The sequence below is a fragment of the Falco punctatus genome (genome assembly GCF_963210335.1).
Source record: "Falco punctatus genome assembly, chromosome: 6".
In the NCBI taxonomy this organism is placed as follows: Eukaryota; Metazoa; Chordata; class Aves; order Falconiformes; family Falconidae; genus Falco; species Falco punctatus.
In genome coordinates, this window is record NC_137585.1 from 38,561,509 (window position 1) to 38,584,289 (window position 22,781).

Below are 22,781 nucleotides of genomic sequence, written 5' to 3' on the forward strand. Positions count from 1 at the left end.
GCTGGTAGTGGTCCTCTGTGTGTATAAGGCACTGGGGTCACATGCCCTGGAAGGTGTCTCTTCCCTTCATTCTGTCAGTCAGAGGCCTCTCAGCATCTCCCAGCCACTGCCAAGAGCAGGATCACTGCTGACCAAGCAGATTCACATGCAGAAACCAGAGCCTGCTCCTCTTCTTCAGGGCAGATGCAAAGGTTGTTCTGTTCCTTCTCCTGCCAGCCAGACTCCCTGCAGCTCAGCAGACACTCATGGCCAGACCCAGCACTCCATGAGCAGGGGGACTGCAGCAACAAAGCTGAGGCACAGAGATGTTCATATTGAAAGTCTTGGTTCAACCTGTAACTGACAAGGGCTTGTTCAGAGGTCTAATTCCCTTGCATTCAGCAATGCTCAAAACTTTGGTTTGGGGCCATGCTACACAAAAGGCAGAAAAAAAATTCTGTGCTGAAGGACACAAGTGAGTAGAAATAGCAGTCCCAACAGTTGAGGCACTGCATGTATCCTGTTGAACACTCTCTTTCCCAAACAGCCTTGTTCAACTAATATTCAGCATGATTTACATGAAGATGGCACTGTATCAGCTGCTGGAAAGAGGAGGATAAAAGCAACAGAGAGCTGAACCTTGCTCTGTGGGCCTCAGGACAAAAGAGCAGAAACTCAGCACCAGCTCTTCTCTCAGACCTCTTGCTGCCTGGTGACATCCCTGACCCAGAGTCAGACTCCTAAGGAATGTGTGTATCCAGGAGATTTCTGATGAAAGCTGAATACTGCATGGAGTAACACCCTGCCAACCAGTAGGAAATGCTGAGAAGAGGCCTGTAACATAAACCTGTGCATCTCCAGGCACTTGGAAGTACCAAAGGAAAGTGCCCAAGAGAGTTGAATGATGCCACTAGGACCTGGAAGCTGGTTTCTGCCTGGGGAGGATATGTGGGGAGCACTCCTGAGACCCAGCCCTCACCTCTAAGTTACATTTGCCTATTACATGCCACACACAACAGTTCAGGGGGATAAAATACAAAAATGTTAGTCCCCTTGCCAAACCTCCAGTTCTTTCTAATATTCTGCTCTTAGAGATGTTCAAATTCTTTCTTACCAAAGATGAATGTGAAGTTGCATCTTCCACAGTGCACCCAGTTCCATGTTCCCTGGGGTAAGGATGGCAGCTCTTGCATGCCTCCACAGCTTCGCTTTGCTGTCAGGCAGGCTTGGCTGCTATCTTAGCTGGTTTGAATGTCCCTTGAGTCCAGGTACTGCTGCAGAGCCACGGCTCCCACAGCAGAGTATCTCCACAACACTGAGGGGAAAGGGACCACACACACACACACACACACATCCTGCCCTCTGTCAGTTTGTATCTAGCACTTCCTCCTCTTGAAAACCAATCCAGCCTCCCCAGCCAGCTCCAGACATCTGGGCCAAGTATGTCACAAATTTGAGTCAGAGATAACACAATGGGGACAAAACCCAAACTAAAACAACAAAGAGATTGCCCCTCCACAAGATTCTGCCTCCCATTTCTACCTCGGATGCCCCATCGCAGTGGCTGAGCCCACCAAAGCTCCATTGCAGAAGCTTCTGAGCACAGGGATTAAGGCAGATCCCCTGGCTCTACGCCCACCACTGCCTGTGCCCAGGGCATCCTGAGTGCAGCGCTCCGGGGCTGTCTGTGCTGTGCAAGTCCCAAAGAGCACTGCAGAGCAGTTGAGGAGGAGGAGGCTTTTCCTGTGGCTGCCTTGTGCTCCCAATGTTGTTAGTTAGGTGCAGAGCTCTGGTAGGTGCAAAGGGTATTAAACTCCCCAGTGTACATAATGAAGCTCCTGAAAAGCTGTCCCTATAATTAGCTGTGTACACAGTGAACACAGTCACTGGGGACATTGCTTTTGCTCCCAGGCTTGTTTGCAGAACCAGAGCTTCATTCATGTCCTGTTTTGTTTCCCTTCAGCACTGAGGCAGAGTCACGTCGCTGTGCCCAATTCCTGCAGCTGTTGTGTCTGCACAGGGCCAAGACATGAACCTCAGACGCCCACGCAGCAGGCCAGTTCCCCCCACTCTGTTTGGTATGGACCACAAAGGTGTCTGATGCTGGAAACATCTACAACACCAAGGCTCCTCACAGATGTCTCTGCAGAAGACTTTCTCATTTTACCTAATTGCAGAGAAAGCAGTACAACCCTTCCTAGGCAGGAACAAGCTATAGCCATAACAAGGAGCAATTTTCCCATAGAGGAAATGCAAGCAGAGCCCTTGCTAGGAGACAGAGTCCTACGTGTTCTAGGACTGGTAATAAAATCAGGTGTTCAAAACCATCACACACCACTGACATGGGGATGTTGGAAGGCAGGTATGAGTTTGCTCTGCCTGGACTCTGGGCCAGTGTGAGGTAAGCCATCTCTGATCCTCAAAGCTGTAGTGTGTGACAGAGTCTTGGATGAGACCCTGTGGCTCCCCAGTGCTTTGGAGGTGCTGAGCCCTGTACTTAGGCCTTCACACAGTCCTAGAGTCAGATACAACTGATCCTTCCTCCACCATGCCCCTCACACAGGGCACACACAGGCCTAGCAAGCCTCATGCTTTACTCAGGGAACTCCAGCACCAAAGTCGAGGCTTCATACTCGCCCTTCCAGTTCAGCACTGCAACCTCTGCCCACCCCAGGGGCTGAGCCACCAGCCAAAAGCAGCGAGACGTTCTGACACCTTAGACTCTTCCTGGGGCTCAGCCTCCTGCCCTCAGCCTGACTGGTTTGCTGTGGCTTTTGCACACTGAAGAAGGGCTTTCATGTACTTCTGCACCCTTCTTCAAGGCGCAAAAGCCACAGGAGCATCCAACAGGATCCAGGCATACAAATTGCCACTAGACACATGCTCATTCAAGAGGTCATCTAGGGCAGAGAGTTCTCTTCCCTGGCCCTACTGATGGTGAGGGCATGCTTTGCTCTGCTCACCAACAGCATCTCCTGGGTGAGCTCACTGAGCAGGAGAGAGGCTGCAGCACAGCTGTGTGATGCTACAGGCAAGACCCTCCATGCCAAGAAGTGCCGCTGAGAAGCAGTCTTCACTTGCAGCTCCACGACTAGCCTGTAAATCCAACACATGAAAACCAGTGACAGGTATGTGACCCACCCTGAACAGTCTTATGCTTCAGAGAAAAAGACACTTGAGATGTTTGCAGAGATGACTCACTCCAGCTGTTACGAACACTACACCATGGCCCAAACCTTATGGCCTTGTACATTCTAGCTGGTGATGGTGACATCTCCACTTCTGGGACTACAGGCAGAAGGTCACTGTGAAATGGCTGCTCAGAAGAGAGGACGCCCCAATAAAACAGTCTGATGGGCTGAGAGCAGGTGCCTCCACTTTTACCAGGCTAAAGAAAGAAACATGCAGCACATAATGCCCCAAACGCACCTCTCCCTTGACATCTTCAGTGTTATTGTCAAGCTGTGTCCAGAAACAATGTCACAGGTTCTTATAGGCCACATGAAAACGAGAGGTTAGGCAACTCTCAGCTGTGCCATGGGGACAACTGAACAGACAGAGGTGATTTGTCTTTCTCCCCTTTCCTCCCTCTTTTTTTGCTCTTTTCTGAACTGTCTCATTTAGGAAACAATACTTGGCTATTGCACTGACCATGGAGCTCCTGAGTCCCCATATTGCCCATCACTCTGCCTCTTAGGAAAAAGCCTGCTTGAAGGGAGAGAGTTTCCCATCCTTGCCCACACAAGGCATAATCCTGAATACTGTTTTGGTCATACCACTCTTCCTTGGAAATGTTCAGCAGTTTTGATTCCCCATACCAAATGTTACAGCATTGGGCTTGCTTTAGGTAAGTGGAGGGGAAGCAAGGGTAGAGCACTAAAGGAGATAAGTCCATCTGCGTGGGAGACAGAGCCTCAGGGAGATGAAAGACATCAGCTTGATCCACGTGGAAGAGGCAAGAGCTAACACAGGATTGGCACCTGCATCTTCTTTGTACTGAAAGCCTCGGCTCTCGTCATGGTGGCTGGCAGTTACTTGTGCATCCCTTCCAGCTCCTGACTTCCCCATCTGTGGTGGTGAGCTGTGTTTGCCTCATCTGCAAGAACAAATTCTTCTATTCCCAGTTCTTCACCTTGGGCTAATCTCCAAGAAATTGCTGAGGCTTCTCAGCTCCAGATCTATGCCTCTTAGACTCCCTGTCCCAAGCCAAGTCTCTCAAGCCCTGACAGAAAATGCAGTCACTGTTTGACAACAGCATCCATACTTCATGCCAAAGGTTGCTGAGCCAAGTATGAAGCAAGCCTACTGCATGTATCTAGCACAGCAGAACAGGGGTAGCTCATACACCTCACCTGCAAAGTCCCCATCCCCTGTACACCAGCACTGGGACCTCTGAGGGATGTCTGAGGTCAGTGCACAGACATTAGCCTTTCCCTCTAATGTAGTGTGGAGATATCCCATATCTTGCAGTGCAAATTTCTACTGCCCTTCTGCCACAGCTCCCATTCCTCTTAGCCTCAGCCTGCATCTCAGGCTCATCCATTTTTGCTGCACCAGCTCAGATCTGCTGTACCCAGTACTGTTCTGATTCTCAGCCTTCACACAAATCCCTCATCCTGGTGGAAATATCTGTTGTTGGTGGGTCCCATTCCATGGTGAATGATTCTTAGCAACGAATCTGCCTTGTTAGGCATTGCAAAACTGGTTAAATTCAGAGAAAGGAGGTGTTTGAGCTTACTCTCTCAGAAATACACAGGCTTTGTCCTTAAGTGAAAGACATGGGGAGTGGGAAATCGGATATTTGCATTAAAATTTAGGCTATTCACTTTCTGCTTTATTTAGTAAAAGAAATGGAAAAGTTCCTGTGACATCAAGCAACGAATCTGTTCCTAGTGTCAGGAGAGGCTGACAGTGGATCCCAGCATGGCACCAAAAGCAAAGAGAATGGGGGAAACAGATCTCTGGAAACTACAAGCTTTATCTCTGATATTGCCATTTTGCTGTATCACCCACCCTTTGCTCCAACAAAGGCGACCTGGAAGGACAGAGTGTAGGGCAATACTAGAGCTCCTGGAGTATTGGGAAGAGAAGGCTGAAACCAACAAATAAGAAGGGAGAAGAGATTCTTAGAGAGAGCAGACAGCATGTATATACACAGCATGAATATGGAAATCCATGACTGACTTGGCTCCTTAACACTACTATCCCAGGAATTCCTGAGCTGTGGGGCTCAGTGAACTCTTCATACACCAGAAACATGACTCTGGTCAAAGTCATCCTGTTGGCTGAGAAAGAATCAGAGTTCCTCATTGAGAGCCGCCTTCTCAGGTTCGTCGACTTTCTAAAAAACATTAGAGGCATGAAATCAGTTTTGACATTGCTTAGTTTCTCAGCATAGTGATAAAAGAAAATATATCAACTTAAATGCCTCCCTCTGCTGTCTATGCCACTGCCCTGCCCCTATCCCATTTCAATTGCACAAGACAGGGTACTGCTACACAAAGCCTCATCAGGAAGACGAGCTTTGACAGAGGGAGGATTCTTAACGCTGAATGAACATGGAGATTAAATTGTCTTTCTCCTAGCAGAGACCTTGGTAAAGTACTGAGCCCTTGTCCGGGTACTCTGTTCTGTGGTCTTCTTGATAGATTTCCTTACTATACATGCCACTGTCTCTCTGATCCTCTCTCAGGTGCTGCCATCCACCACCCCCATTCTCAGTGTTCAAAAGCACCCTTCACTGCCTCCCCAGCTGCTGTTCCCAGAAAATAGATGCTTCACTGAGACTTTCGTACAGTTGCAGAGGTCAGCAAAGTCTTCTTGCTGTAGACTAGAAGACAGAAGTCAATGAAGAAGAGGCTCTGCAAAGACATCCATCTCTGCTCTAGATCTAATGCTTTTCTGATATTCAGGTGCAAATGAAAATGGAAGAGGAGGTGACAGGGGTGGGAAGGAGTTCAGGGAACTGAAGTCATCTTTAAGACCCTTGTGAGCAAAAGCACTGTCCTACAAGATCCCACAGGAGCCCCCTTTACCTTTTGCATTCTTTGTAAGAAATTATTACAGAAGTCCTGTACACCTTTGACAGAGACTTCATCCACAGTCAACACATTCTGCTCCTCATCTGGTGTGTGGAATATAGCCAGAGCTGGCAGCTGGGACTTCTTCAGTTTGAAAAATGACACTACTCGTTCATTGCTCTTCAAGTTGCTGTCTACCAGGATAAAGAGAATCTGTGATGGAAATAGAAAAGGAAACATGAGCAAAAGAGAAACTGAGAACAGATCCCCAAACAGTGATCATATGAAGATTCACAGTGTTAACTTTATAAAGAGTTAGAGAAAATGGATCATAGTCTGTTAGGACAACTTTTCCCTCTGCCACTACCTCACTGCTCCCTGCAGTTCATTTTTCTGTATTTTATCAAGTCCAGACTTAACACTACCAAACAAAACATCTGCTTTCACTTTCTTTAAGAATATATCTAGAGTATGGCAGGAAGGCAGTCTCCACTTCCATTCTTTTAAGAGATAAGGAGACAAGATGTCTTTTACCTTAGTGGCACATGTGGAAGAAGCCGACTCCTCTACTTACATGTTATTTGGATAAGATACTCACACTCATGCAAGACCCAGAGTGGCAGAGTAAAAAGGTGTTTTGGTGTGTGGAGAATCAAACTCAATTTCAAGAATGTGGGAGTGAAGTATATGGCAGCAGGAGCCTGCAAGGATAAGAATGTGCGAGCAGCAACTACAGAGGATATATTTAAGTGAGCTGCAATGAATAGAAATGAAGATGTAATCATTTCACAAACAGGAGTTGTTGGCAAGACACCAATGTCCATACAGCCCAACTCAGTGGAGAGTTGGTCAGACCTGGGGAGAGAAACCCAACAATGAATAAGTCAATATAAGAATGAGCTACAGTTTTCTGGGCTCCCAAGTAGTCTTGGAGAGCAAAATCAAGCCAAGGATTAGGATTCTTCCGGGAAGTTCAATAGTACGGATCTATCAGAATTGGGGATCAATTCTATGATTTAATTTTAGGAGTAAGTTTCAACTGAGATCTTATAGATGCTGTAGGAATTGGTACAAATTGAACATTTTGGAATGTGAAACCTTACCAATAAAATGTACAGGTATTTCCAAAATCTTTGTTAAATTATCTGTTAATACTAAATACAAACATTACGTATGAATTTCACAAAAGAAAATAAATACAGCAGTGGAACAATTTAAGCAGTGACCTGATGAAATAGAATCCCTTGGCAGGTGATATCCAAGTCAATGAAACAAACATCCAGCTAATATGTATCATTTCATCTTCTCTTTATCCTGTGCAGTCTACTGAGCCTAGCATAGTCAATGTACCTATAGGCATGGATATGACTTAACTTCCAGAAGAAGAACGAAAAGTTTAAAAAAAGAAAAGTAGTGCAATGTGAAGATGATGTGCCCAGTTCCCAGGCTGTGTCTCGTTTTTCTTTCTTTTCAATCAGGAACACTCACATTAGTTCAAAACTTTTTTCTTCTCTAAAAATAAACTGGATAAATCTCAAATTCTTTATTTTACTAAATTCATGTTACATAAAAACCCAAATATATCTGGAAACTTTCCTAGGCAACAGCCTATGGGAAGGAGGGACAGTTAGGCTGGTGTAAAGTTTAACTGCAGTTAATCACTGTGATACAGAAACAGGAACAACATTTCCACGGGATATGTGACATTTACCACTTGCCATTTCTCTATCATAAGCCAGCTGTGCCCCAAGGGCAACAAGCTAGTGAGCAGCCAGGTTGTGGGGAACTTCTCCTCGAGTTTTATCTTTTTGAAGGATAAAACACCAAGCTAGAGAAGGGTCAGAAATCTAAGGGTCACAGGTCTAAGAACCTGATCTAAGAGGTTTTCAGCCGGAGCAGCAAGAAAACAAAGACACACAAACAACTGGCCCCTCAGCTAGAAAGCCTGAGATACCATCATTTGCAGTTCCTGGCTTGGATCTCTCTAGTGACTCACATTTGGCTCAGAGTTACAGGGTGCCAAAGTACAGCAAAAGTTTTCTTCCCCTCTTCTTTTCCAAACATACAAGAGAGATGGCAATTTCATTTGTCCACTGTCGCTCGAAAGAAGAAACAGTAACACCTATCACGTGCGTTTTAGAATGACACATTCCTGGTAAGTGCTGTGACATAGGATGAATCCTCCTTCAGCAAAAGGACAAGCCGTGTATCCTATGCTGGATGTACCCCTGGGGTCCTGCCAGGGCCTGTGCAGCCTCAAAGTCACACCCATGAGGCAGTCTGTAATGTGTGTTGGTACTGAGGCCACAAGCACTGGAAGCTTGGTCTCCTCAGCAGATGGAAACCAAGCATATTATCTGTGCACTGTCACCTGCAATAAGCTCTCTTTCAGAAAATTCTGTGCACTGGTGTTGTCTTGGTGTCTTGACAACTTGATTCCTAGCCCGGTGCTTATAGAACATCAAGCTCCTGGTAAATACTAAGATATGGAATGATGTTATTGCCCAAGAAATTAAAGTTAATTGAAAGTAGTACTGCAATGGTAGACATCAATTCGATGTCACTTAGTTTTTCCTCTAACAAAGATAAACACCAAAGACAGCATCTCTAAATATTATCTTTCTCAGTTCTGGAGCCATCAATGTCTGACAAGAAAAATAAAAGGTGTATGGATGACTGTCTACAAAAGAAGGAACGCTGTTCTTTCATTTCCGTTGAAGATGAACTAAAGGAGTCTCACGAGTTTCTCAGAACCCATTTCTAAATGGGCCTACATATAAATTAAAAGGGACTTTGCAAACACCTCTACCTAAATCATTTTGACATTGTAAACCAGTTGTATCAGTTGCAGCAAAAGCTGTTTTTATTATTCTCAACATCACCTTATTGAAACTTCCGCAAACATCCATAAGGTACACCAGCTGTAATTCTCATGTTATACTCTGGTACTGTGGAAAGAAAACTGAAGATACTTATGCTAGTTTGGCTCAGCAATGCAAATCCTGATACTTCCTTTCCAGTAGAAAGCCTGGGCTCTTGGCAGTACTTTCTTGAATAAGCACATATTTGATTGCAGTGGGATCCTTCCAAGAAGGCTTGTGGATTCACTCCTGCAGCTGCAGCACTGTCAGCTCTGCCTGTTCACTGTTATCCACCCACAACTGTTTCTCAAACTCTGCTAGAAAAGTACCATATTTCTTCTTATTCTTGTCAGCTCTTGCTGGCTTCGCATCATCTAACATTTGCACTTTCCTCTCCAGGATTTTATAGCCCTCAGATTCCACAATAACATCTAGAGGAATCTAGTCTGCCTTCAGACACTCGATGCTGCTCAGGCACAGTTCAGGCTGTTTTCAAATAACACTCCCATCATACAGCTTCATAGAACCTCCAGCTGAAAATCTCAGCTTCCTCTCAGGCAAAAATGAAAAGATCATAAACTAGAGATTAAGGGACCATAATCCAGGAACTAGCAGGTGAATCACTTCCTCATGATCCATTAACGGTTGGACTCCATGATCTTAAGGGTCTCTTCCAACCTAAACAAATCTATGATTCTCTCTCCATCAATCCAAGGAACAAGTTTCTCCCTCCTGGTGATGACAATGACAAGGACTCCTCTTCCCTCAGAGTGCAGCAGAAACGTTTGAAAGGATTTGTATCCCTTCTCCTGCTTGGGAAGCCCCTCAAGGCTCTATTTGTGTTCTTCACTGGCTTGTGGAGAAATGGCAGCACACATCAAATCTCCCCACGCTGCTCTGGTACTCTGCAATTGCTGTGAAGTGCTTGTGGATGCAGTTGTACATGCTCACAGGGAGCCTGAACACCTCTCCACTGCACAGCAATGATTCCTTGCTAAAACAACTGACAGCTAACCCTGCAGCACAAACAAGCCTTTCACCACCAGCCTACAGGTTGTGAATTATTCATTAGTAAACCTGAATAAAATTCAAGTCAAGAATCTTGCATTTATTCACAGACAACCTGTGAGCTGCAAAAAGACAAATTCTACCCAATATTTTACTTGTTTTCAAGTAAACCTGAGTTAACTTGGTAGTCTTGACAACAGATAACTCCACTGAGGAAAATGAGCCAGTGAGATTTCCATGGTATTGTGCAGTGGCTGCTTCTGAATACCCAAACTATTTCATGTCTTTCTACATGACAGAGCAATGGAGACAAACCTAAATGGGCATACCGCTCTGCTTACTCCTTGCTATCCAGATCTAAGAACCAAACAGAGGGGTCCTAGCTTTTGTTACTGCTTTGTAAGAGAACAGCCCAAATCACAATTTACTCCTCAGAGTGCCACTTCTCTGGGAAAAAATGACTTATTAGATCCTAAGTTCCTTCATCTACGTGTCCTGCAGTACCACTGCAGTAAAGTGGAAATAATTAGTCAAATCCCCACAATTTTAATCTCTATATTTTACTCTGGCAAACTTCTACACTGATTCAGTGGGAAACTTGCCTGCATGAATTAAAAAAAGATAATTTGGCTTTCTGGTAATTTATAAATCATCTGGACTTCAGTGCAACATTTTATCCAATGTTTTGTGAAGTATTTTTAGGAAAATAAATCACATTTTCTCAGATCCAGGAATGACACATGAAGAGAAAACTAGATGCAGCTGCATCAGTAAAGGACAGAGATGCTCAACAGTAACGTGCTGTATTAGAAGAGTTAGCTGCTTGAGGGAGACCTGTATCAGACTGCTGCTCATGGAGGACAGTGATAATGGTGTCACCATAACACACATCTCACATGAGATGGCTGAAATTTTTCAGATAAATGGTGTGTGTGGGGGTGTGTGGGGGTGTGTATTCATCAAAACAAAACGCTATTGAAGAGACTTTTTGACTTTGATGCATGATTTCTGCCTGGTCTCTTGCCAATGCGTGGGACATATGGCAAGGTCCAAAGTAGTCCTGCCATGAACAAGTTTCAAGACTTTTGAGAGTGCATGGTTCTGAGGTGACCCCTCCATTTAAAGATGAGGATATACTCAATTCTTAATCTGCCCCTTTGGTACCACAAACAGATGCATGCAGATGTTCTCAAACCCCAACTCTTTCCAGCTCCACACTTCTCCCAGGAAGATCTCTTCAACTGCATCTCAGCTTGGCCTTCCCTGCCGCTGTGATCTTCTGCCCCCTCTCATCTGCTGTTCCCTGTTGCTCCAAATGCCTTCGCGTTGCTCCCAATCCTCCTTTGCTTGCCAGTTCCTTCCTCTGTTCCCCAGACACAAATTCCCCTGTAATCCAGCTGCTGGCAGAGAATCAGCCATAGGGTGATTTACTACTTGAGAAGCTCTGTCCACAGAGGGGTGGGGACCAGGCAAAATTCCTCTGAAAGACTTCATCTATCCCATCACTTCAGTATCAGAAATCTGACAAAACCATTTGCAATTCCTTTAAAATAGCCCAGGATCCAACCAGAACGCTAAGGGTTAAGAAGCACCATGACATTAATTGCTGTCTGGTCATTTATATAATGGTCCTTGGCATCTTGCAGGCTGTATCTACCAAATCACACCAGTGGAATGCAATCATCACCAGACTGAAGTGCAGCAGCTGTTTGTCATCTCGCAGTACAAAGGGACAACACTCAACCAGAAGCAAGGAAGTACCGAACGAACGTCCTTCTGAGGGAGCAGAGGAGAAGGATACAGAGGTTATTTTCTCCACAAGGAGGCAAACTGGCAAAAGGTGAAGAGATCCAACCCATCCACTCGATTATCCAGCTAATCCTCTTTTCCTGCCATCTGGCCTCTGTTCCCCTGATGCATAGAGGAGATTTTTCCATTCATGGAAGAAATCACTTTTCTCCTTTTTTGTCCCTAATGCCCCTTCTTTTTCTGTTTGGACTTACCTTCCCCTTGAAGAGCTCTGCTGCTGCCCGATACCTCCGCATTCGCTCAGGGTGCTTTGGGGACATCTTGTCTGTGATCAGGAGGAGGTGAAGCTGGAGCGAACTCTGCATCACACCTATTGCTGTCTGCCGAAAACATGGCCACCACAGAAAGAGAAACACACACAAACAAGGAGATTGAGAACATTCAGTCCACATTGGATGCAGTACCAGAGGCACATCAGTCCTCATGCTTTAGCTGAGATTTCTTTGCAAATCAGCCTCACAAGCAGAACAGCCTTCTTTTGAGCAGGAGGGATCCAGTCTGTGTTCTTTCTAGAAGCACTTAACCTCTTGGCTTTGCTTATTCCTGAGACAAGTGTCTGAAGACCACAATGGTTCATCACTGGCCTCAGGACAGTCAGTGACTAGGCAGGAGGACTGCCTGGATACAGCCAGCTGAAGGCTAGAGGGGCAAGGAGGTGAAGAGGGAAGGCCAGCAGACACTGAAAATAAGGGTGTTCTGAATCACTGAGGTCCAGCACCCAGCCAAAATGGGAGCAAGAAAGCAGGAAGGATTTGTGGTGTCAGGGTTGGTGTCTCCCTTAATTTCCTTTATTTAGCAGTCAGTTGTGCATAAGATGGGGATGAGTCCAGAGTTTCAGCAACCCCAATGCCTGGGCATTCTAGGGTGCTGAGGGTTAAAATTGCCCCTGCAGTCCCACAGTGGGAGACCAGGAGCCAGCTCTCTCTTGTTCCCTCAGTAAGGGCACACACTGGCCCTCTGTGAGATGACAGGGCTGGCACTGCCCAAGAAGCCACCACATCATCTCCAGGCACTCACTCGCTTGTCATCTTGCTTCTCCTTCTGCCCGCTTCCTGCAGCCCTGCAGCCTCTCCCTCAAATTAAACATCAGCCAGGCCAGACCTGCTGCCTCCCCTGTGCCACCAAAACCACAGACACACAGACTGTGCAGCTCCCTGCCAGTGGGAGACGAAAGTTTCCACACGCTTCAGGAGTAATAAGGAAAGGGTCAGGGAGCGCACGCCAGCAAGGGCCATGCACTGCACAGCATCTAGTTTTTGGCAGACAGGACTCTGCCATTAGCATACTGTTTATCGAACATTTTGTATCCCTTCATTTTTCTGGTGTGCGAATGGGGCAGGGGAGAGTAGAGGGGATGCAAACCAAGGCTGGAGAACATTAGAAGACCTCATGGGAGAGGATGGGGCTGAAGGTGAGGGTGAATCTGGCCAGCACCAAGGGCCGTGACAAGGCTGGGCTGAGAGCAAGCAGAGCTGGAGCAGCAGTTCCTCTCGCAACTCCACTCAAAGGCTTGCCTGTCCATACAACCTTGCGCAAGAGTGATCAGCAGAGTTCATCAACACAGCCGGGTCATATCTGACTGCTGGAAAGCCCACAGGGTAAGCATTGCATAAAAATGCCTGAAGAATGTGGAAGAAACAGTAAGGGTGCCAGGATGGGGAGAGGAACTCCTAGCAGCACTGTGATCTGCGTGACCCCAGCCTTTGCTGACTGGCAGCACTCTTAGATGCAAACAGCACATGCACTGGGAATAAGTATTTTAAAAAAAACAAGCTATGTTAGCAGAGCTGGGAGGGCTTTGGGGCAGAGACTGCAGGAGGCACTCTTAAGTGCAGCACCTTGATAGTACTCCAAAGTGTCTGGAAAAAAACCTGAACAAGAAGTGTATGGCTAGTCAGGGTGGAAAGGACTGGCTGAACAGCTCAGGACTTCTTAGTCAGGGAGACAGCTTGGGTGCTGAACAGGACGCCACAGAGTGAGAACCCAAAGCATCAATAGAAATGCATGAAGAAAGAGCCATGATCTAATGAATTGCCAAAAGATGCAGTGGAGACTCCAAGGGTTCAGAAGGCCTGGGCGATTATAAAGATAACAAGAACATTCCCACTGACATGACTTGGGTGTTCTCAAAGGGCTGCAAGGACAGTGGGACAGGATATACCTTTCTGACTCAGAAATGTTCTGTGATATTGAAATGCATTTTTCACATCCCTTATCAAGATTAAAAAACAAATCCACTTTTTCTTTTTTCTTTTTTTTTTTTTTCTTTTTAAGAGAAAAACATAATATCTGCAGTATTTCATTCTAGAAGCAAAATGTTGCATTTCCAAAACAAAATGCTCTCTCTACTGGCAGGCTGCACCTGAAGTGGGGAATGTGTCAGCCCTCTTAGCTGATCCTTGTCGTCAGCTTGCAAAAGTATAGCTCTGAAACAGGTTGAGGCATTCTCCTTTGATTAAATTGAGCCTGGTCAGCACTATTGTAGCTATCCAGAAGTCTGCAAAAGACCCCATCAGCAATGATAAAGTCTCAGGTCTTGTGACCACTGGGGCTTCTAAGACTATTGACTCCACAGCAATGAGCCCACCAAACTGCTGAGATTTTAGAGAAGCCTAAATCCTTGGTCACCCTCTATAGCAGGGAGGAGCACTGAGACCCTGCCACTGCCAGTCAAACGCGTGAGCTAATGAAGATGGCCAACATGGAAGCATCCTCTGTCTGATCTCTTTTAATTTTTTGTGGAACTGATGCATTCTGGAAAGTGATGGAGGAGATAGTTAAAATTTTGCTTGGGAAGTTTCCAATCAGCTCTTGAATATGCCTTTAAATAGCTGGGGTTACATCAAGCCCTATGCGCTGGGTGATGAAGAAAAGCCTGCCTTCTGGAAGCAGGTTGCTGAAGTTTCCATGTTTCTCAAGGCTTCTCAGCCAAAGAGAGGGGATCGTGGCTGTGCAGGGTCTGTAGGCATGGCAGAACATGGCAAGTGCCCATGGGAGGAAGCAGCATTGCCAGCAGGAGTGGTAAGAAATGGAACTTTCTGCCCACCAACATCCCAAATTTACTGAAATGCTAAAGGAGTCACCATGCTTCCCTTCCTCTCCCCACCCCACTTGCACACCCCAGCACAGCATCTGCTTCCAGTCCCTGTACGGAGCAGCAGCAAAGAGCTGCATGGCTTCTCCAACCCCATCCACACTGTTGCTGCAGTCCTCACACACATGTGAGTATGCAAACTCTTGGGCCAGAGGATGCCCATGAGGAGGAGGCCAGGTGCCAGGGTGATGACTGAGGGGACCTGGTAATTACCACAGGGTTGTATTCTGTCACCAGGCGGAGCTCGTTCATCCGAATGAAACGAGTCATCTTCTCGACATCAACATCTTTGTTGTTCATATCCAGATCCCTCCGGTCATTGTCTACCTGAAGACATGCAAAGACACCTCCAGTCACAGCTGTCCTCTCCTCTCAGCACCCCTTCCAGAGGCACTGATGGCACTCACTCACAGAGACACCCACCCCCTGGGACACCTCCACCCTCTCCCCTCCACCACATAACCCTACTCTGAAGGTCCAGAGCCTACAAAGACCAGCCTGCACTTTGAGATAAGGATCTTCCATCCTCCTTCAGTCTCCCAAGGACAAGACAAACTCATGGCATGACAGAAATCCCCGAGGACTCCAGATATTCCTACAGCATCAGCTCCTGATGCACTGTAAACAGTTCTAGGCATATTCTAGGCATTGTGGAGAGACATCATTAAACAGCCTAACTCCTTGCAGCTATTTTGGCTTTACATCCATTTTTTAAATCTTCATCTGCTTATTCTGTTCCTTCTGCAAGTAATAAACATTGGCATGGGCCTGTATGGATTTCCTGGAAACATTGTGCAAACAGGAAATTTCTCCAATAAAAAGAGAAATTTTTTCCAGTACAGAAAAAAAAATAGAAAATTTAAAAAACCCCAAGCCCAGCACATTTTAGCTTTAAAGGAAAACCCATCCTGCCATACACAGAATCATAGAATATCTCAAGTTGGAAGGGACCCATAAGGATCATCAAGTCCAGCTCCCTGCTCCTCACGGGACTACCTAACACTATCTCCCCACACTCCACACCCCCACCCAAATGACGTGATTTTATTGAGGTTTTCATGACCTGGTGAACAGAAAAAAAACACGCAATCATTGAATGACAGCTAAACCACCTGAAAGAGCAGAGCTGCTGTGCAGTACCACCACAGGACATGACTGAGTTGAGCCATAGGGATGCTGGGCTCTGACATGCAATAGGATCAAATTCTGGGATTTGCAAGCCTTTGATATACACATTGAACGAGGTTCCTGGGGCTGAGAAAAGATCCACATGCACACCCTAGATTTTATTCTCTGCATCTGTACGACCTCTGAAAGTGCTTGTGTTAGTTTTTCCAGTGGTGTGCAGACATCTAAAGCCCTTTTTGCTGTTCTGTGGTCATTGGCAAAGTCTTTGATCTGGTAGTGGGCCACAGCACCCTGTCTGGCAATCCAAACTGGTGCTTTTCAGACTGTGCAGCCCAATCCCTCTCACAGCTTTTCCTCCTGTGTAAAATGAAAGGGAAGCTCTATTCAAGTAAATAAGATCAGGCCAGTGCAGTATCTGGGCGGGTAAGATCAGACAGGCTTTGGGAACCAATCTAAAGCACCCTGGACTCCACAGAAAGTCTTCTCTTGACTTTCATGGGCTTCTGAAAACACCTGATTTTCATTTTGGAATAACAACATTTTAAATCTGTACTCAACATTTATTATTTTAAGAAAATAAGGCTGGAAAACAGCCTGCATCTAACGGTTAAAGCTCTAGTCAAAATATCTGTATCACTCCATATAAATAGCTTGTTAGCATGTGTTAATTGTGCTCTTTTTAGGTCTATCAGGTCAGATCCCTCACTAGAATAAACCTATTTCTCTCCACTATATGCAAAGAAGTCTCACTATTTGACAGCTGCCCCTTTTACTACTGTAATTATGGTTTAAACTTCTAAGCACTGTGTTTCATACTCTGCAAAAGGAAAGAAAAAATTCGTTTATGCCTCCGATTCACTGCTATCCTGGTAACGCAACTTTGCATTCTTCAAATGAGTATTTTATTCCAAGTTCTTGTCTCAGTTCTTTTTTCTTTTCCTTTTTATCTCTGACCCCTTACTCCTACACAGTATTTAGCACAGAATAAAAGGAAAAATAATGTGTCTGAATAACTTAAAGACTGGCAATTAGACAACCAAATCTGAACCTGACTAATGTATTAGTATCTTGGCTGATTTTGGTGGGGTTTTTTTCTATTAAACAAGAGTTCAGCTGCAAAAACTGCAGTGTAAACAAAGAATATTCAATATAATCCAAATTCCAACAATCCAGATAGTTTATTTTATCGAACATCCTCCCAATGCAGTCATCCTCGTTATCTGCCACAGGGTAAAAACAAAGGATCTTTTCAATATTTTTGGAAGAAAACCACTATGAATAAGAACCAAAACTGAGATGGGTGTTGCTTCAAATTGCAACATCTGCACATAGCAAATAAAAGGTTAAATAAAAGGACCTGCCTACCTATTGCTCACTCTTAGATCATTCTCTTTGAATTATTTGGATAATTCCAGTGGTAAACACAGTGCAGGAAACGATGAGAAAGTAAGAGGAACAAACTGGCTTTGTCCAATCTTTTTACAGCCTCTATCTAGAACTTAGCCAAGGTGCCACATTTACTTTCCCTGGTACATGTAGTTTGTCTCCCATCCCATTCTCGCACCACTACCACCCCTTGTGTGATTAGAGCTCTGGTGTCATGATGCCTCATTAGCCTTTAGAACATCTCGCACTATCTAGGGCCCCTCTTCTCCCCAGATACACCTCTCTCCCCAGTTTTCAAGTGCCACACTTGTGTGAGAAGGTACCACACAAGGAAATTGATATAACCAGCAGAATACTTGCTCTTAGCTTTTGCTGGTACTCTTGAAGCAAGTACATGGCCCTTCCCAATATTGCCTCCTTAAACTCCAGCAAACATGGCTTCAGATTCAGTGAGGCACCAGCACTTACAGCTGGAGTCAACAAAGATTTTCTCTTCCACAGCATCTGTTCCTAACAAACTGCAAAGTAACATTTTTAATGGGTCCATGCCCAAAGCGTATTTCGGGAATGATTCTGCAAACCAGTGTAGAAGACAGAAAAAAGCGCTTGGGATTTCTTTTGGTGGCAGAGCATCTGTAACTGCAAAGACCCAGTCTGGATCTACTTTCAGTGACGACAGAAAAGTTGTGCACCCAAGGGAGACAGCTTTGCCTGCCTGAAGTGATGCTTGGCAACATTTGACATCAAGCCTGCTGTGTTGATCCATTGTATGATGGCCTCTAGGTGTTTTTCATGTGCCTCAGGAGCCTTTCCAAAACCACAGAAACCCCATCCAAGGAACACTGAGCTCCAGGCAGGTCACTCAGAGACACAGACATCGTTCTTTGCAAAGCACTGGGTGCTGGACCAGATCCACAGGCCAAACACTTAAAATAAAGAATCACATCAGGTGTAATAAATGTTGCATGTCTCAGTGAAGGGCACTCTGCAAGCAAAAAGCAAAAAAACTCTTTGGGGCAGGAAGCTCTACAGATGTGCTTGTAGGAGGGCAGGCAGAATGACTATCAACGACAAGCCCTTTTTTGGCTTGCTCTGAGGAGAGATAAGCTGCTTTAATCTTCTTTATCACTGCTACCCGGAAACTTCACTGCTGCACCGTGACCGCGGGCAGTTCTTAAGCACTTGCCCCGAGCCCCTCTGACCAACACCGGTGGGCAGGGGATCTTCTACACCAGGGAGTTAAGCCTGTGGATGCAACCTTCTGCCAGGCAGCGTGTTTTCCCGGGAGGGAGCTACCGGGGGCAAGCGGCGGCTCGCCCCACGTAGCTCCCGGGCCCCCCGGCCAGGCAGCGCGGCGCCGTGGGTACCCCCGCCCCACGCACCCTGCGGAAGAGCGTGACGGTGTTGGCCGCCACGCCGTAGCGGGACAGCACCGCGGGGCTGCTGCTGAGGCCGAAGGGCACCTCCGGGATCCGGCCGGCCGCCAGGAGAAACGGGGACGCTTCGGGGCTGTCCGGCTCCTGCGGAGGGAGAGAAGGAGGAAGGGTGAAGCGTGGGGAGAGGAGCGGAGCCTCCCCCCGCCTGCCGCCCGCCGCCCGCCGCTCGCACGGAGGTGGCGCCAGGGCGACACCTACCGCCCGCCCGGCAGAACCGCCCGGCCCGCGGCCCCCCCGCCCCGCTGCCCCGCCGGGGGGGCGCAGGGAGGCCAGGAGGGGGGGGCTGCCGGAGGGCGGGGGAGGCCGCCGCGAGACCGGAGAGGGCGCCGGGCTACGCGTCTTTCTCTCCCGCTGTGACCTTGCCTGCTTGGCCGGGATGCTGCAGAGGTCCCCCCTCGCCCCGCCAGCCCCCTCTCCTCCCAAAGCCGGGGAGGTCACCAAGCGCGCTGTCGGTGGCAAAGCCACAGCTGGCACATAGCCGAGGCGCTGCGGGAACCTCGCCCCCCGTTCCTCTGAAACCTCACCCCGGCACGCACAGGTGGCACCAGGATAATGCTGAGTCCTGGAGCTCAAAAGGGAGGGGAGAAACCCAGAATCTAGATGTAGCACTCTTAAATATATATACACATATATATACACAGACATACGTGTGTGTGTGTGTATAAAATAGATATATAAAAATACAGGTTTTAAGATTACTTTGATTCTAGAGTTAGAGGTTCATAATTTTTAACACTTTGCATTAGCAGTATCCTGGTTCCTTTTAAAAAGGTGTCTTAGATCCTTTAAAACATAGCTAATGCAGATACGTCAAAGGATAGTAATATGCAATTTCTCAGTAACTTGAGGTCCATTCTCTTTCTAGCTTCAGCCTTAGCCCATATTAAAGTTTCCCTTGCTATTTCATTCCCAACTTTTCTTTTGATTTTTGATACTTCTACTCATTGGATTTAAATTCTTAAGACACAGTCTCCACTTGGAAATTGTTTTGGTTTTCTTTTTAGTTTGAACCGTCATCTCAGCTGTTTGTGAGCCCAGAGAGAATGGAAAACAAAATACTTTCTTCATTTAAAAGAAAAACAACTTTCCTGACCTGTTTTGGAAATGCCAGCACGTCAACATGGCTCTGGTGAGAGTGCTAAAGCCTGGGGTGGGAATAACCTTAACTGAGTTTTGCAGCATTCCTGGGAAAGCTGGGGTTTAATCAGGCCAAGCATGGCCCTTTCTCACAGACACGTGGGGTTTCTGGAGCAGTGTGCTGTTTTTCCATCATGGCATGCTGTTCCCAGTCAGGGAGGCCGTGCTCATTACACAGGGAGCTTGCCGAGCCACATACTGCAGTGAATTGAAAGGCTGCAGCAGAGAAATAATTTATGGCAAACACAGAGCATGGACATTATTTGGACGAATATACTCTCAGGCAGAGGGCCAAGACAAGCCCTCATGGCACACATACATCTTTATCTACTGTTTAAATGCAGCTCTGTCATGCTTCAGGCACTGAATGCCCAACGCGTCCCTGGCTGCTGCCTCGTGCTCCTGGCAGCTGGGGCTGCATGGCAGCAGCCTCTTGTCTGACTCTGATGAATGAAACACTGCAGCGGGATGGAGGCCACAGTGGCACAAGACACCAGTGGTTATGCCCCCCACGCTGCTTTGCCCAGCAAGAAGCCACAGTCCCTGCTGTAGCTTGGCAGGAGGCTTTGCACCCCAGGTACAGCTCTGCCACAAGCACAGCCAGCTGCCCTGGGGGAAGGAGGCGTCTCAGCGCTTTCGTTCTGCGTGTGCAGATTGCCTCACTGGTTTGCAGGGCTGTAGCACTGCAAAAGCAACCCCGGAGGAGCTCCAAATGCCTGCAGGCACCGAAGGTGAGGCAGATGGTGCTCTGTGATCAGTGCTTAGCAAGGCCCCTGGGGCATAAGCCTCCAGCAGTCAGACACTGCACAGGCAGCATCATCAGTCCTCATTCTGTGGTGGGCTGTAAGATCCCATTGCCCTATACCAAGGGCATGATGCCCTCCCTAGGCTGTCCTCCAGACCCAGGCACAGGGCAGAAGGAGGAAGGCATTTGCAGAAGGAGTTTTTTTCGAAAGGCTAAAGTTTTCTCTGACAGAAGCCATGAGGCTGTATGTGGGTGGGCAGCAGAAGCCCAGAGCACAGCTCAAGGAAAAGGGGGGAAAAGGTGCAACTTGGGGACCTTAAAACTAATGAGGATCCTGTCAAAGAGGCCTCTGTTTTATGGTGCTCTAACTCACTATTTTTGTCTTGTTTCCTAAGGGAAAACATTCATGCCATTTTGGGGACAAGGGGCACAAACCCATCACTCACCTTTGAATTCAATTGAATTTAGACACAGAGAGGCAGAGATCTCAAGGGTATCAACTCTGGGGAACAAAGCAGTGAGACAGAGAGACCATGCCTACACTGTCCTGGGAGGAGGCTGCAGCCTGAGCCCAAACCCTCTTGGACTTCAGAGGACCCACACAAGCACTGCTCCCTGAGACCTGGCTTCCTCAGCACCATCATGCAGGCAGTGCCTTGCTCTATCTTTACTGACTAAAGCAGACCACTGACGTTCCCACTCATGCCTCACCAGCACTGTTTTTCTGCCACTTACATTCCTGTTTTGCTTCCCCTGCAGCACTTCCCTTCTGCTCCAGGGCTCCTACAAACTCCTCCACCTTCTCCCCTTGCTCCATCTCCCTTTCCACACACATACTATATTCCCTGCAATCTCTCTGTGGCGTCACCTAATACCTCCACATGTCCCTCACAGCTCCAGCAACTTTCAGGACAGGAGCTGCCTTTGGAAGGTGTTTACGCCACATCCAGCCCCACGCTCTTGTCAGGGTGGGATAGGGCTCACAGCTGTGGAGGGGAAGTGCTGTGAACACACCTGGAAGAATCCAGCGACCACCACCTCTGCACCACCGATGAAGGCTTCAGCATCCTCAACATTGTTCAACAGGATAGGTTTCTCTGCGGTGCTGGCTGTGCCTCGAGAGGAGAGTCAGGGCTTGACAGAGGGTACGCAAAAAGAAGCTTACAGAGGCTCCCCCCAACATTCACATAAGCATCCCACCCCTTACAACCTCACCCACACATCGATCCTGCAAGCTCGACACAATGCTTGCGCAGCACACCCTGGACGAGGACTCCCCACAGCAGGCTCAGCCTTGCCCTGAGCCAGTTGGAAAGCTCACTTACTGTGTGATGCAGAGCTGCCATCTCCAGCACACCTTGCTGGGAAGCCCCTGGTGAGCAGGATAATGAAGAGGCATGGGAAGATGGAGGTGCCCATAGTGCCAGCTAGCCCTCTCCTCGTCATGCCACCCCGCTCCAGTCCTCTCCTAGGCAAGAGACACGTCAGCTGTTGCAAGGGGCCCACAGCAGCTCCTGGGGCAGTGGGAAGGGAGCAGCTGGGCCAGGGTGAAGCCTTCAGCTCCTGAGATAACCACCCAGCTGGGAGAGAGTCCCTCCCTGCTGTGCAGGCACCGGCCTTGGGAGAGCCTTACCAGCACTGCCACCACTGTGCCCTCACCCACAGCACTGGCCATCTTGGCTACCCTACAGCTGTGTGACCAGGCACCCCAGTTGGGTAAGAACATCCCTCCACGCAGAAGGAGCCACTGCACTTCCCCAAGTGCTGGATCCCAGAGGCTGATGTTTGTTTGTGCTTGGCCAGCAGGGCAGCCACTGGGACATGCAGCTCTTGCATTACCTGGCTATGGGGAACAGCTGCAGTTGTAAGCATTAAACATGACAAAGCCACATTATAGCTCCCTAGGCTCATTCAGTTGCCACCTGGGATGAGGAGTGGGGGCTGTCTACCCTTGGAGGCTACCCCCATCACGAGCCAGACATTAGGTTTCAAAGGATTCACAAAACCCCTGAAGGAAGCAGCTCTGAAATTATTTGCCTATAGAGTCAGGCTGATGTTTCGCAGGAGGAGGGCTACTTCCCTGTTGAAACATGCTCTTAAGCCTTCCTGTAACGCATTCTCCCCATACACTTCACTGAAAAACAAACTGTAGAAAAAGAATGTGACACTCATACAGAA

General features: G+C 47.4%; 1 protein-coding gene across 1 annotated transcript in view; it reads right to left on the reverse strand.

The window, feature by feature from the left end:
* Positions 1-22,682, reverse strand: part of ERP27 (endoplasmic reticulum protein 27) — a 34,213-nt gene extending 11,531 nt beyond the window's left edge. The window contains exons 1-7 of the mRNA XM_080393232.1: positions 21,929-22,682; positions 21,618-21,718; positions 18,668-18,805; positions 14,985-15,098; positions 11,872-11,997; positions 6,015-6,212; positions 1,094-5,320 (exon numbers count right to left, since the gene is read on the reverse strand). Coding sequence (XP_080249358.1) covers positions 5,276-5,320; positions 6,015-6,212; positions 11,872-11,997; positions 14,985-15,098; positions 18,668-18,805; positions 21,618-21,718; positions 21,929-22,049 — 843 coding nt within the window. The 5' untranslated portion in view covers positions 22,050-22,682 and the 3' untranslated portion in view covers positions 1,094-5,275. The remainder of the gene's footprint in view (positions 1-1,093; positions 5,321-6,014; positions 6,213-11,871; positions 11,998-14,984; positions 15,099-18,667; positions 18,806-21,617; positions 21,719-21,928) is intronic.
* Between the last annotated feature and the right edge of the window lie 99 nt (positions 22,683-22,781).